This window comes from Engraulis encrasicolus, chromosome 21 (genome assembly GCF_034702125.1).
Source record: "Engraulis encrasicolus isolate BLACKSEA-1 chromosome 21, IST_EnEncr_1.0, whole genome shotgun sequence".
NCBI lineage: Eukaryota > Metazoa > Chordata > Actinopteri > Clupeiformes > Engraulidae > Engraulis > Engraulis encrasicolus.
In genome coordinates, this window is record NC_085877.1 from 31,741,498 (window position 1) to 31,757,575 (window position 16,078).

Sequence of the window (16,078 nt, forward strand, 5' to 3'; positions counted from 1 at the left end):
TGTGTGTGTGTGTGTGTGTGTGTGTGTGTGTGTGTGTGTGTGTGTTGACAGAGGAGTTAGCTAACCCTGGCCCAGGAAAGGGGATGGAGGTCTAGAAGTGTAACATTTTGTGTATTGAGAGGGGGCCCTCTCTGTATTTTGTTCCACTTCCAATCCAGGCAAAACTGTCAGGGGGCGTGTGTGTGTGTGTGTGTGTGTCACGTGCATGTTTTTGCATCACTTCGCCATCTAGTGGTAAGGTTGTATACTACGATTAGAAACTAGTGTGTTTATACTCACCACTGCCCTCAAAATAAACCAAAAAAATAAGTAAAGCTTGCGTGTGTGTGTGTCTGCATCCGCATATTTTGTCTCATATGCTTACTATAGCAGGGGTGTCAAACACAAGGCCCATGCAAGATGGTTTATTCTGGCCCCTGACAGATAAAGAGGGACTAAGAATGTCATAAAAGTACCTAAATCTCCAGCCAATTCCTGTGATGATCCTACATCCTCCTGATCAGTGATAAAACTACATGTAGCCTGAAGCATAACGAATAGGTTACAACTAATAATAATATACATATAAACAGTAATATGATATGATATGATGGTATCCCAGTGGCAGCCCATCCGAGATCAAATGGGGTGGCCCCTGAACCTAAATAAGTTGGACATCCATGGCTTATAGCATTGCAAAATAGCTTTTTTTTTATTTCTAAATAATTTCTGCATCATGAAAAGTTCTACAGTCAGGTAGAAAACACATATAAAGCTCATAGCAAAACATACAAAAGCGCTTGTAAAAAATAAACAGAGCTTGTATCAAAAAACATACAAAGGACTGTAACAAATAGACAAACAGCAAACAAAAAAAACACAACATTTGACATGACATTACGTAAAGGTTTGTAACAGGCAGTAGTGCTCCAGTTTTCAAATTCTGTAATCTCTCCCAGGCACCATGTGAGAAGGTGCAACCCCATTTTGAGAACTCTAAACAGTAAACAAATTAAAGTTTGTAAGTAACAAAGAAAATGTAATAGTGGCATTGCATAAATGAAATAATAAGAACAGACATCAATAATCTCCAGTTATAATCAAAGGCACATATTTGTGGAGCATAAGCAGTGATGCACAACACGGAGTCTTTAGCTAACAATCCAGTGCCACATATTTCAAATGATGTGATTTGACCTGTCCATTTCAACCAGGTGTTCATTCAACCAGGCAATCAGCTGGGTGAATTGGACAGGTATAACCAAGTCATTTGGAATATGTGGCACTGGATTATAACTGATGACGCATAGGGACTTGTTACAACCAATGGAAGGGAGAATGGGGGAGGTGGGAGCGTATTGCCCATATTATATTTGGCCTGTGTGTGTATGTGTGTACCCGTCTCAGTTCTGCACTTACGTGTGTGTGTATGTGCATGGGAGTGTGTGTGTGTGCATGTGTGTATACAAGTGCGAGTGTGTATGTGTCCGTCTCAGTCCTGCACCTGCTCCACTGGTAGCTGGAGCTTGATGGGATTTCTCAGTCGCCGCAAGTCATACTCCACCTACAACACACACACATATTTTTCAGAAAATAGGTACAGACAGACAGACAGAGAGACAGAATGAATGGTAGACAGAATAAGAGATAGATAGATAGATAGATAGATAGATAGATAGATAGATAGATAGATAGATAGATAGATAGATAGATAGATAGATAGATAGATAGATAGACAGACAGACAGACAGACAGACAGACAGACAGATGTGTGTGTGCGTGTGAGTTTTACCGAGCTGAGCTCCTTCTTGAGCTGGTTGTAGTGTTTGATGTCGAAGCCCTCTCTGGCCGCGGCCTTGTAGAGGCTGGTGAGATAGTGGCGATCTTTAGCGTCGGCGTACATGAACTCCTGATTGGATGCTGACACGGGCTCATTGGAGTTCTGCCCCTACAAAGATGGCAGCGTACATTAGTGTCATTGGAGTTTTGCCCCTACGTAGATAGTGGTGTACATTAGTGTCATTGGAGTTCTGCCCCTACAAAGATGGCAGCGTACATTAGTGTCATTGTAGTTTTGCCCGCTAGAAATGGCAGCGTACATTAGTGTCATTGGAGTTCTGCCCCTACAGAGATGGTGGTGTACATTTGTCTCATTGGAGTTCTGCCCCTATAAGGGTGGCAGCAGAGATCTTGTAGACAGAGATACATCATTCTAGTTCTTTTCTGGTATCCACTTTATGTCAGGTGAACGCCCCTTTAGGAGACCTTTGGTTAGGAGACCTTCGGAGTCCTGAGGTTGAGAATAAATGGAGTCCCCTTAGCGCTGTAGATGGCAGTAGCACACTTCTTGTGCAAACACCTCAAAAATAGAAGAGGGAGCGGACAACGCCCCCTTAGGAGTCCCAACTTGAGCAAACTCTTTTGCATTGGGTGGGCGGGTTTTGAATCCCGTTTATTAATCCAATCTCTTTGGTGGCAGTGTGCATTAGGCTCATTGGAGTTCTGCCCCTACAAATATGGCAGCGTACATTAGGCTCATTGGAGTTCTGCCCCTACAAAGAGGGCAGCGTACATTAGTGTCATTGGAGTTCTGCCCCTACAAAGATGGCAGCATACATCAGTCTCTTTGGAGTTCTGCCCCTACAAAGATGGTGGTGTACATTAGTGTGTGCGATAAACATCTGTAGATGACTACAGTTGCCAATGCATTCTGGGCTGAAAAAGCTGCATGATGGTTTGACACCGTGTTTGACTTGACCAAATCTACTGTAGTTGAAGATGTCATAAAGATGCGACCATATCACATGGTCCCAAACACTCATGGGAACAAAGTGTTTGCAATGTGGTCCAGCGAACTAGTGCACCATACCATTACACCAGGGATCTGTGTTCAATTCGGAGAACTCTGAGAATTCTGAGAGATTTTGAGATTGAATGGAGGTTGTTTACTGATCTTTACCCATCTCTCTATCCCCAACTATTTCCTGTCTGTACTCCGCTGTCCTATCAATTAATAAAGGCACAAAAGTGCCTTTTTTTTTTTTTTAAAGAAATCTCTCAGTCAAAAAGAGAACTAGTATTACACCATTTGTGCCTGTTGATGTCACGATCTCCCTGTGGTGTAAGTGTGGTGTCTTGAGTTCTCTTTTAACTGAACATACTTGACCTTGCCTAATATCAGGAAATGGTTGGGGGGTCATAAACAACATGTCAACTCAGCAATGTCGTTTAGCTGCATTGCTTCACAAGTCGGCCACTGTGTCATCACATTGAAGCAAGGCTAGGCAGCTCTGAAGGTGTCTGTCTGAAAACCTACACCGTCTAGTCTTAAAAAAAATGTCCCCCCTCACATTTTGAATACTTTTCATCCCAGAGACCAGGAGTCACATACATGCCTTCTGAGATTCATAATTGAGATTTTGTTCTGGAGTTTATTTTGAGATGTTTGTTTGAGGTCGTTTTGGGGATTTCTGGCCATTATTTGCAAACCGAGGTCCAGAGAGTCATCGTTTGCCTGTTAATGTGTCATTAAAAGCATTGGACAGGGTGCTGTGGTGCAGTGTGCGAAGGCACCCATCTATACGCGAAATATGGGCGTTAATGCCCATGGGGACCCTGATTCAATCCGGCCTGGGTAACCCAACTCTGTTTCTCGCTCTCCCGCTCATTTCCCGTCTCTTCTCACACTGTCCTGTCATAATCAATGCCTGACAATTTTACTATACGCTTGCAAGTAGGTATTTTTACAATACATTTGTTGCTAAATTGTTGACAAAGATAGAAGTGATATGCGTGTGTGTGTGTGTGTGTGTGTTTGTACACATCCATGTGTCTGTATACTGTACCTGCTGTGTGAGTATGAAGTATGCCATCAGGCCCATGCTCCAGGTCTATGTAGCTCTGTGTGTGTGTGTGTGTGTGTGTGTGTGTGTGTGTGTGTGTGTGTGTGTGTGTGTGTGTGTGTGTGTGTGTGTGTGTGTGTGTGTGTGTGTGTGTGTGTGTGTGTGTGTGTGTGTGTGTATTCTGTACCTGCTGTGTGAGTATGAAGTAGGCCATGAGGCCCATGCTCCAGGTGTAGGTGATAAAGTAGGTGACGGGCTCCATGACGTCCCAGGAGAAGACGCACCAGGTGAGCCAGCCCATGAAGCCTCCCTGCAGGGACATGTAGGCCAGGCCCCCCCACACGTAACGCCTGGCATCCTTCTCTGCTCGAAACTCAAGGTGTGCACGAGCCTATTTTAGAACACACACCAAGACACAGCATTATAATGAAGCACACACACTCAGGTGAGCCAGGCCATAACCCTCACCACGTAGGGACACTTTAGTTGACTCAATTGGAATGCTCAAGTTCATGCCAGTATAAATGCTAGACATGTGGTGACTTACGTAGGTGTGTACATGGGACAACTTCACACGCTGACATTCTCTCCAACATACCTGTAGCCATTATGGAAACTGTCCCTCACAAGCATACAGAAACTCTGTCGCAGACATGCATTCTTTAAAAATGCCTACACCATGTATACATCCGAATTGCTTATACAAGTTTGCTTTCACTTTCTTTCAGTCTCCTTCCCTCTCTCTCATAGTATAGACACACTAACACTCACAGACCAAGAATGCAAGAGAGATACAGAGAGACACAACACACTATCCCATTGTCCAAAAATGATTGAGAAATGTGCCCAAGCATGCATAATGACATACTCATGATCTTGCTCTGAGAGCCAAGCGGTTCACACCCACACATCACGGTTGCACAAGTGCAGCATGCGTCGCATACCCAAAACCCAGAGGTTATCAACACTAGGGAACAGGCAGGGGTGTAACACCTCACTATGGGCCCTATAATGGCCAATACGTACACATGCCTGTCTTCCATTTCTGCTCAATTTCTATCTTTAGATAAGACAAGATCATTTTTACAACATCACTTGTCAGAACATTATCGTAAATTGCTCAGCGCTTATAGGGTTGTTGAGCTGATGTGCATCCAACGTTCAATCTTATGTTTGTGTTTGTGAAACAGTTTGTGAAATGCTGCTTGGGGAGAGGAATTTATGAGAGTTTGGGAGAATACTATAGACAGCATAAGGAGAATACCGGAAAGGAGGGTTGAGAGACAGGGTTTAAATACAGGGAAAAAAACAGGGGAAAGTGACATTTATGGGTCTGTGTCGTCAGTGATAGTCAAAGTTTTGTAAAGAATCATAGCCCAACCCTTCACGGTTGACTTGAACTAGCACACTATGGTAGATGTACAGTATTGAAAAAGTTGTGTCCTATGAAAGCCATGTGGAAAAGTTTATAACCAGATGTTGCAGTGTGAGGTCATCCAGGAAGCATTTGAAGAATGTTGTGTTGCAAAGGATTCTGGGTGAATATGGATCTGCAGAGAGCTCAGCTCTGGGTGTGTGTGTGCCTAGTCTCTCAATATATCGCAATCGTACATACACTTTCTTCAGAGGCCGTAGCTGTTGAGTGTCAACACGGATGGACCGGCACATACACACGGACACACACAAACACACCTTCTCGAGTAACTGCGGTTTTAGTGAAAATAGTCTCTCCAGTGCGCGCTCTGTCTCTCTCTGTCTCTCTCTCTCTCTCTCTCTCTCTCTCTCTCTCTCTCTCTCTCTCTCTCTCTCTCTCTCTCTCTCTCTCTCTCTCTCTCTCTCTCTCTCTCTCTCTCTCTCTCTCTTCTCTCTCTCTCTCTCTCTCTCTCTCTCTCTCTCTCTCTCTCTCTCTCTCTCTCTCTCTCTCTCCTAGTGTGAATTCCAATATGCTGACTTCCGTCCTCCCTTGCTCACTTGCCTGCTTGTGACCTCATGATGACGTCACAGACGGCAGAAATTCAATTCAATATCTTGCAAAAGCACAATTCTATTGTTTTTTCCTCATTTGCAATCGGGTAGGCGAATGAAGAACATTCCCCCAAAAATTGTTGTGGTTAGGATGACAGCAGGGAAACTTGATGTTTTCTCCACGGTGGCGGGGCGTCAGCAGAATATGCGAGGCCACAATCACAAGTGGACGACTGAAGTCTGCATATTGGAAGGCACCCCTACAGTACCTTCTCCATTGGCTGCAGCTGTTGTGAGAGTGTGTCCAGTCTCTCCAGCAGCTGTCTCTCCTTGAGCCTCTGGTGGTCGGGCAGGTGCAGGGCGCAGTAGAGCATCTGGACCACCTGCTTCACGTCCTCCAGACCCGTCAGGTGCTCATGGCACAGCTCATCTACAGAACATATTAAACACACACACACACACACACACACACACACACACACACACACACACACACACACACACACACACACACACACACACACACACACGCACACACCACTTGCTTTACATTCACCATACCAGTCAAGTATGTACAATAACGCACACACACTCACACACATGCACACTAGTACATACACAGTATATCGGACACCCACCTAACACACACACACACACACACACACACACACACACACACACACACCACTTGCTTTACATTCACCATACTAGTCAGGTATGTACAATAACGCACACACACTCACACACATACACACTAGTACATACACAGTATATCGGACACCCACCTAACACACACACACACACACACACACACACACACACACACACACACACACACACACACACACACACACACACACACACACACACACACACACACACACACACACACACACACACACACACACACACACACACACAGTACATACACAGTACACACACATACATGTGCACAATCAACAGTGTCGACACACACACACACAAGCACACATGCAGGTGAGTTAGCCTACCGCTGGGTCCGGAGATTACGCTGTACGTGGTGTCATTGATGACCAGCTGGAAGTTTTGGCCCAGGACAGAGTCCATCAGCGTACAGGAGGACACCTTCTCTCCATCTGATATACACACACACACACACACACACACACACACACACACACACACACACACACACACACACACACACACACACACACACACACACACACACACACACACACACACACACACACACACACACACCAGCATGTGCACACACATACAGTAAACACACACAGGGAGAGGGAGACATACAAATGAGACAATGTAAACTGCTGAGGGCTTCTTTAAGATGATCTGTCGTTCTTTTTTCCTATCCTTTTCTCTCTCTCGCTCTCTCTCTCGTATCATTACCTGATGTGAGTAGTGCGGTGTGCGTGACTCCGGAGTCCTCCTTCTCTATGTCTGACAGGAAGTCAGCCACGGTCATGACCATGGGTCTGAGGGGGAATCGACACGCCTCTCCACGAGACGGCAGCATGAGCTGGAGCACGGGCCGCCCATAACGATGCTGAACCTCAATTACTACATAAAAACACACACACACACCAAAAAACACATTAACACATAAATATGCACACGTGATTGCACGCACGCACGCACGCACGCACGCACGCACGCACACACGCATACGCACACACGCACGCACGCACGCACGCACGCACACACGCATACGCACACACGCACACACACACGCCTTGAGGGGGAACCGACATGCCTCTCCACGAGACGGCAACATGAGCTGGACTCTGGAACACGCACACACACAAAACACACACATCAATACACATCAATACACAAGCGTGACCACACAAACACACACACACACACACACACAGACACCGCACATGAATGCACACATCAATACACAAGCGTGAACACACACACACACACACACACACACACACACACACACACACACACACACACACACACACACACACACACACACACACACACACACACACACACACACACACACACACAGCACATGAATGCACACATCACTACACAAGCGTGAACACACACACACACACACACAATATGTACATACACACACACACACACACACACACACACACACACACACACACACACACAATATGTACATACACACACACAAACACACACACACATCAATATGAACACACACACACGAACACACACACACACATCAATACACATGCATGAACATCAGCTGCAATATGGGGCGCCCATAGCAATAGGCTACGGGAAGCACACACACACATACACACACACACACACACACACACACACACACACACACACAAACACAAATACATGTGCGCACACACACACAGAGACACACACACACACACACACACACACACACACACACACACACACACACACACACACACACACACACACACACACACACACACACACACACACACACACACACACACCAACAGCTGGAGTAAAGAACGGCCATAACACAACTGCGTCTGTCACTAAATACGTTTCAACATGCACATTCTATCATCTGGAGTATGGGGCAACCATAGAGATACTGACCCTCTATTAACTTCAAGTTCAACAAACAAGAAAGGGAGCCATGCCGTGACAAGTGTGACCAAATACGCTTAGGACCACACACACTACACACTTTACACAGACACAGTCTACTTCATGGTCTTATCAGTAGTGCAAAGCCATAAAATATATTTTAAAAAGAGACCAAGACAAAGGCATCCCTGACACTCCCTTAGAATAAGCCCTCCAGGGTTTAGGCTACTGCAGGTCGGGCAGGCAGGGCATTTGCTCCTGTGTGCGTGTGCGTGTGCGTGTGCGTGTGCGTGTGCGTGTGCGTGTGCGTGTGCGTGTGCGTGTGTGTTGTCCTGGGCCCCTGTGTACTGTCCATACACACACACACACACTGCTCACCTGGAGGAGGTGGAGGGGGATCTGGGAGAGAACTGCACAACACAGTGGGCAGAAGGGCAGGCGTCCTCAGTCTTACCTAGGCAGAGAGAGAGAGAGAGAGAGAGAGAGAGAGAGAGAGAGAGAGAGAGAGAGAGAGAGAGAGAGAGAGAGAGAGAGAGAGACTTAACTGACATCAGTAAACCAAAACGCAATAGGCCTACTTGCTCAAGAAAAAGCATGAGTCTCTCCATAAAAATACTCATGGCATTTTCCTCTTTCATGACTGTTTGTTCTTCAAACAAGTAGTACATAATGGCAAGGGGCAGAGCAGGCAACGTTTGCTTTAGGATTAGAACGACAACATCCGGTAGCATTTTTCCAAAGAAGAGGTGAGTCAAGGCTAGGTTGGCAGAGCGATTTCCTTCGACCTGTCTGAACAGATACCACGGAACATTCCATCGCATGCTGTCTTTGCTACTTCAACTGTACCTCTCTCTCTCTCTCTCTCTCTCTCTCTCTCTCTCTCTCTCTCTCTCTCTCTCTCTCTCTCTCTGAGGATAGTCCTAATAAGTCAGACTTCAGTAACTTCAAATCGCAAACATTTAATGCATGCAAAAAGCGTAGGCTACAAGAAAACGCAACCTGCAAAGCGCACAGTATGAATATGATATGCGGACGCCAAGAAGCGTATAGGCTATCTGCATGCAGATATGAAGTTCCGTGTTGTTATCTTTATCTAATCTACTTTTTTATCTCGGCTACTTACTGATAAAAGTGGACGGATGGTCCGACTGTAGTTGACACCGCCGAATCGAAGTGTGAGGACGCGCCCCAGTGAAGCCATTTTTCAGCCGTCAGCAATCGGCAACAGTATATCCGCCAGAAGTACAAAAGCTTTCAAAGAGAAGAAAGATTTTTCGACATCCCAGCCGGTTTGTTGACATCGACCTCATCCCGCCCATGCCCTGGTGCGGTCAGCTATTTCATTGGAGGAAAATGCTGTCACTCATTAAAATCTCTTCCTCTTACATTCTTGCAAATGAGCACATGAGCGCCTGGTAAAAAAAAGTTGGTCCGTCTCCTTACTTAAAGTGAACCATTACACGAAACATTTGCCAGGATAAATCCACATTCTCAGCAGTATCCTAGCTTCACAGTGTCTTCGGTGTTTCGATTCAGCATAATTGTTTTATTTAAGAAAGCATTTGGGTTTGACTTTGTTCCTGGTTTTGGTTAACTTGTTTCTACTGCTACTTCGCGTGGCACTGATGAACTTGACCTTTATTGGCCTTGTTTGATTTTATCTTCTGAATTCCTCCCTAGGGAATGGCTGGTTTACTGGATACATGAACAAAATATGAATGGTACCCTAGTATACAGTGTGATACCTTGGAGGGCTTATTCTAAGGGAGTGTCAGGGATGCCTTGGTCTTGGTCTCTTTTTAAAATATATTGTATGGCTTTGCACTATAAGGCAGTGATTGAGACATGGTGTGTGTGTGTAACGGAGGCTAACTAGCACAGAGTTGGCGTAGAACGTTGGTAAACCTCCCTCCGATAGCCTCATACAGTCTCGTGCCGTTGGGCCGAGAGACTAGTCTCTTGGCCCAGCGGTATCGTACTGTGTCTCCCATTGCCGAACCGTTGTAGTTGACGAGGTCGCGCGTTCGATCCCCGAGGGGGGTGAACAGGTGCAAGATGACCTCCGTCACATGTGTGTGTGTGTGTGTGTTTGTGTGTGTGGCTGGCCAGCCTTTGAGGCGCTCATTCTTGTCAAGTGCCCAAGTCACAGCAACCCATCACCATCATCAACCCTACCTATACTACTGTCACAACTATTAACCACACCTGTGGCCTCAGTTCTGTATCTGTGTCTTTCTGTCAGTGAGCCCTATTTTTCTGTTGGCACACCTGCATTTCCTACTTACCAGTAATTAAAGTGTAAGCTGGTGGCCAGAGTAGGTATTGCCAGGGCCAAATCAACGCACAGGCTAGATATGGCTGCAGCAGGGGCCCCACCGGCCAGAGGCCCCCTGATTGATCAAAGGTGGTAAAACAATTTTGCTGAATTGCTTATTCATCTCTTGTTAATTTTCCTCTCTATAGTTGGCAGATTTTAATCATAGTTCAGAATTATGACTCTGTTTATGTTATTTTGTTTGTCATGTTTTTTCCCCTGTGGGGGGAGGGGGTTTATTGCAACCTGTATCCTAGGGGCATGAACTCTGGAGAGAAACTGCTGAAAATATTACACAGAGCACCTTTAAAGTGAAACAGTGGGCATTGGCCAAGGAAACTCACGAAAGTTGTGGCCCAGCGCCGTACTACAAACCCAAAAAGAAGCTTCTTTTCTAGTACATGTTGTTAAAACTGTGTATAGACTGGAAATGTACTGAATCGTAACAACTCCCTTGTCTTGCAACTAAATGTCTCTCTTGTTCTTAGTGTGTTCCTAAGTGTTTTTTTTTTCAGTTCAGTATTATGTAAAAAAAAAACAAAAAACATCATATTCATCAGCATCACTGCCATTTAATGCTGCCACCTGTTGGTTCTCCTGTTGACATAAAACCTCAATTATTTTGGAAGTTTTAAATGAATTATCAGAACACATGAAGTTGAAAAGCACTAAATCTGCAGTCGCTGAACGAACGTTGACTCAATTCCCAATTTTAGTTGTAAAATGAAGAATTAAAATTCCTGTCCCGCCCTCCAAAATGGCAGCGAAGTCATGTCACCGCTGGGCAGCATCCCACACCCCTGAACCTGTTTAATTAAGTTAACCAAGGGAGCACTTAAATGCTGTAAGCAAGACTACAGGCTTTGGCAAGAGCTACAGAACTTTTTCTGCACTGTTTATGTTCAACTTTTGGGAATCTCCTGACAGTTCAAGGTAATATGACTAGAACAGTTCCAGACTTACACTATAAGCATGATTATGTAATATATGTTTGGTCTAAAGCAGTGGTTCAGAAACTTTTTTTCCTGCTAGGGCCTCTTTTTGGTCTGAAGAATATTTTAGCGACCACCTTTTCAGGCCGTCAGCCAAAAGTTACAAATGGCAATTTCTGACAGCTCTCCACAAAAGGAAAGTCACTGTTCAACTGTTCACTGATAGCATCAGCCGACTTGAAGGTAATTCATTACCTTGAAAACCATACCATTATGTTTTTCAGACTTCTCCGAGAGGTTAGACAGGACAAACACCATGGATGAATGACAGGGTGGGCATAACTTTATGTAGAAAATAATACTTTAATAATTAAGGCAAACGTGAATCAATTAATGTTACTTTCAACAGAATTGTGACATCATATACAAAAAAAACATCAGTCAAAATGAAACAGTATAGTACAAAAACACAAACAAACAAACATTAACTTTCTTCATTCAGGAAAAACAACTTCATTCAGTTCAACAGGCATGTGCTTTTGCACACATTTGGCTTGCTGAAAATCATCAGTCTGGGTAGTGGCCAGCTCCGCTTTGACATAGTGACAATTTTGGATGAGACATCACTTGACCACCACACAATGCCAAATCATGTGGTACACTGACTTTTTGTTTTTGGATGAGATCGACAAAAATCATCACCATTCCAAAGTTAAGCATCGTTTTACAAGCTCCCAGACAAGACGATTTTCAAACAAGCCCATTTGACGTGAAACGCTTGGCCACCCACTGTGAGGTCATCATTGGTCAACTTGTATAGCGGAAAGCACCGCCCCCCCCCTGTATCTGAGAGGTCATCATCATGCATCATCATCGTCGTCGTCACTGCTTTGCCTGGCAGTGAACTTGACTACGGCACAAACAAACAAGTTCCTTATCGTGTTTCCATGGTAACAGTTCCATCATGATGGGCGGTTGTGCCTTCCAGTTCCAAACTGAAGTTGACACTGACCCTGTGTGTGTGTGTGTGTGTGTGTGTGTGTGTGTGTGTGTGTGTGTGTGTGTGTGTGTGTGTGTGTGTGTATATCACTGTGTGTGTACAGAGAAGCAGGTACGTGGGTCTTCCACAAAGGCAGAGGCACTGCAGCTGGGCTCTAGTATGATCCTTGACATCTAAAGCACTCGACAATAACAACAAATAATTAAAGCTACTGTATGTCTGTGTTTGAACGACGGCTTGCGGAAGCCCAGTCAACCCTTTTCTCCCTTTTTTTTTTCAAACTTCCTCCAACAACTCTTCTCAGAAAACGAACATCTTCCTTTGTCTTCAAAATCAAAAAAGTCAAGTCTTGTAAAAAAAATATATAAGAACCAACAAAGGTGCAACGGCTGAGGGCGAGTGTGTGTAAACACGCTCGAGAGAGAGAGAGAGAGAGAGAGAGAGAGAGAGAGAGAGAGAGAGAGAGAGAGAGAGAGAACAAGAGAACGAGAGAGAGAGGAGGAGAGAAGGAGAGAAGGAGTGAATGTGTGTGAGAGAGCAGGAGATACAGAGAGAGCGAGAGAGAGTGCGTCTCTGAGTACGGTCCATTACTCTCCCCTTGTGCTCTGCAATGTAGATGTAGATGACCTCCGGCAGGGGTTAGATGAGGAGTATGGTGTGTGTGAGTGTCTGTCTGTCTGTCTGTCTGTCTGTCTGTACAAGTGCAGAGCATCACTCCCTCACAACGGAGTACCCCCAACAAGGGTTGATGAAGTGTATGTGTACACATCTCTCTCTTTCTTTCTCTCCATCACCAACTCCAGTCTGTCACTCCTCCCGTGTGCTCTGTACCACAGAGTATCTTCTGCAGGGGTCGGTGGCGGAGGAGCAGGAGGTGGGGACGGGGATGGGCCAGGCGAAGGAGGTGAAGCATGGTGTGTGTGTCTCTCTCTCTTTCTCTCCATCTCCCCACCCCTCCAGTGCTGTTCATCACTCCTCCCGTGTGCTCTGTACCATAGAGTATCTTCTGCAGGGGTTGGCGGCGGAGGAGCGGTACATGGGGGCGGGAATACGCCAGATGAAAGAGATGAAGCATGGTGTGTGTGTGTGTGTGTGTGTGTGTGTCTCTCTCTCTCTTAAGCTCTCTCTCTCTCCATCTTTCCACCCCTCCAGTGCTGTTCATCACTCCTCCCGTGTGCTCTGTACCATAGAGTACCTCCTGCAGGGGTTGGTGGCGGAGGAGCAGGAGGTGGGGACGGGGATGGGCCAGGCGAAGGTGCACGGCACGGTGGTGCGCACGTTGCGCTCCAGGAAGTTGAAGATGGGCGTCCACCACGAGTGGCTCAGGTAGTTGTGCGGAGAGCCTCGCAGTGACTGCACAGGGAAAATGAGAGATAACGGTCGACATTAGTTAAAACGATGACAAAAGACAAAAATAGCAGTTGAAAGTAGATTGTGGAGAGATAACAGTAGACGTTAGTTTAGCAGTTTAAAACGACAATAGACAGAAACAAGACAAAACAGAAGATGAAATAAAACGTAGATTGTTGCAAGTGGGGGTGACCACAAGGTGCTCAGGCAGCTGTGCGGAGAGAGCCTCACAATGACACAAAAAAGGACGATAGAAACTATCAAAGCAAATAACTATTTTCTGAACCAGGCTGTGTGGCTCAGGTAGCTGTGGAGAGACTGCAGCCTGCCCCCCAATGGATATAAGAAGAAGTGCAACTTAATATACAGTAGTCTACACATAAAGCACATTTAATGACTTTTTATTGGCCCTAACCTTCTGTAGTATATACGTACACATGGCAAAAAGCAGATCATGCTTCAAAGACCCTGGTTACAGGCAGTAACACCACAGTAATCGGTTTTTATGATTTTTTTTTTTTTTTACAAATCAGCCAATTTAAAACCCAATTTCAATGATGCAGTGCTTATTTATTTAGTCAAATTGTGTTTTTGAATAAATAATGTCAAAAATAATAGAAAGTGGAGTTTTCTTCCAGACAGTGACGATATTTGAATTATGGCAGGCTGCCACTGTACCGTCATGATCCTCTGCAATAAGGTCCTGGAGCCGTATGAGGGAGTGGCGTGAACTCATAATAATCCCATGAGAAGGCCACAGTAACTCCTGTACAAAAACTACTCTGACCGCAACGTCAGACGTATGACTCAAGCATTATTATTGTATGCGCGCGTGTGTGTGGGTGTGTGTGTGTGTGTGTGTGTGTGTGTGTGTGTCAATGTAAGCATGGACCTTTGGGTGTGTCTGCATATTTGTTTAGTTAAGAGAAGACCGTCTGAATTTGGCGGTGATTAAGGAACACCAAAACGGTGTCTATATCCGCATGGGAGTGCCTGTGTGCGCCTGTGTGTGTGTGTGTGTGTGTGTGTGTGTGTGTGTGTGTGTGTGTGTGTGTGTGTGTGTGTGTGTGTGTGTGTGTGTGTGTGTGTCTGTGTGTGTGTGTGTGTGTGTGTCAGAATGTGCTTATTTGGGTGTGCCTGTGTATTTGTTTAGAGAAAGCAGTTCGATTTTGGCGGTGATTTCAGTATACCAAAACTGTGTGACTATATCTGTGCGTGTGTGTGTGTGTGTGTGTATATGTATTTAAGCATGACAGCAAGTCAACATGTAAATATGTGTTTTAGTGTGTGCATACTTGTCCACGGAAGTGGTCCACATACTGTATGGTTGTCCAGGGTGTGTGTGTGTAGAGAGTAGAGTAGAGTAACTTTATTGATCCCCTGGGAGAAATTCAGGTGTCAAGTAGACCGTGTGTCTGTGCATAGTGCGTGTGCGCGTGCGTGCGTGCGTATTCACATACCTGGTTGTTGGCCATGGTGTGGTACCAGTAGAATATCCTGGTGGTGATGAAGTAGGCCACCACCACGTCGATGCTGTAATGGTCATGAGCCAATAGGATGCAGACCGCGCCCACCACGCTTAGCAACCAGCAGATCAGATGGTACCACCACAGGTTCCGTGGAGAATCTATTATGACATAAACAAATCTATTATTATGACATCACAAAGAACAGCATCACATCACAGTACCACACTAAGCAACCAGCAGACCAGTTGCTTATGCCACATGTTCCGTGGGAATTCTAGGATTATGACGTCACACATCTATTATGATGACACCACAAAACAACCCATCACAGGCACAGTGCTCAGCAACCACCATACCAGCTGGTGACTATTAGTATGACATCACAAACAACACAAGACACTGTGTTTTAGCAACCAGGTACCACCACAGATTCAGCAGGTAGTCTATTGATTATGACATCACAAATCACAAACCATTTGCATCATATGCATAACAATGTAAGCTCAACAATATCCTTTTAACAAAATCAATATTGTTGTCATTATATTACAATAACAATGTCACTGCAATTTAACTTCTATATTAGTCATTAGCATTGACGTTGCTATTGCTCAAGTGATTTCGGAAAACATTTGTTATTCTAGCAAAGAGACAGTGAA

The 16,078-nt window shown here is 45.1% G+C and overlaps 2 protein-coding genes across 2 annotated transcripts in view; both read right to left on the bottom strand.

The window, feature by feature from the left end:
- Positions 1-671: 671 nt before the first annotated feature.
- Positions 672-9,617, bottom strand: LOC134437832 (calcium uniporter protein, mitochondrial-like). Its single transcript, XM_063187381.1, has 8 exons — positions 9,478-9,617; positions 8,733-8,808; positions 7,179-7,349; positions 6,797-6,901; positions 6,056-6,216; positions 4,009-4,212; positions 1,772-1,927; positions 672-1,543 (listed from the first exon to the last, which is right to left on the bottom strand). Exons 1-8 carry the CDS (start codon positions 9,553-9,555, stop codon positions 1,472-1,474), a joined length of 1,023 nt encoding a protein of 340 aa, XP_063043451.1. The 5' UTR covers positions 9,556-9,617; the 3' UTR covers positions 672-1,471.
- A 2,330-nt stretch (positions 9,618-11,947) lies between these two features.
- Positions 11,948-16,078, bottom strand: part of LOC134437140 (phosphatidylcholine:ceramide cholinephosphotransferase 2-like) — a 21,327-nt gene continuing 17,196 nt past the window's right edge. Inside the window, exons 5-6 of the mRNA XM_063186603.1 lie at positions 15,411-15,577; positions 11,948-13,953 (exon numbers count right to left, since the gene is read on the bottom strand). Coding sequence (XP_063042673.1) covers positions 13,762-13,953; positions 15,411-15,577 — 359 coding nt within the window. The 3' untranslated portion in view covers positions 11,948-13,761. The remainder of the gene's footprint in view (positions 13,954-15,410; positions 15,578-16,078) is intronic.

Bases quoted from the DNA above. Each gene is read 5' to 3' on its own strand.
- LOC134437832 (XM_063187381.1), bottom strand. From the start codon at position 9,555: ATGGCTTCACTGGGGCGCGTCCTCACACTTCGATTCGGCGGTGTCAAC. The intron at 8,809-9,477 runs GTAAGTAGCCGA...CTCTCTGCCTAG, and splicing joins CCATCCGTCCACTTTTATCA to GTAAGACTGAGGACGCCTGC. The intron at 4,213-6,055 runs GTACTGTAGGGG...GTTCTAAAATAG, and splicing joins AGCTGCAGCCAATGGAGAAG to GCTCGTGCACACCTTGAGTT.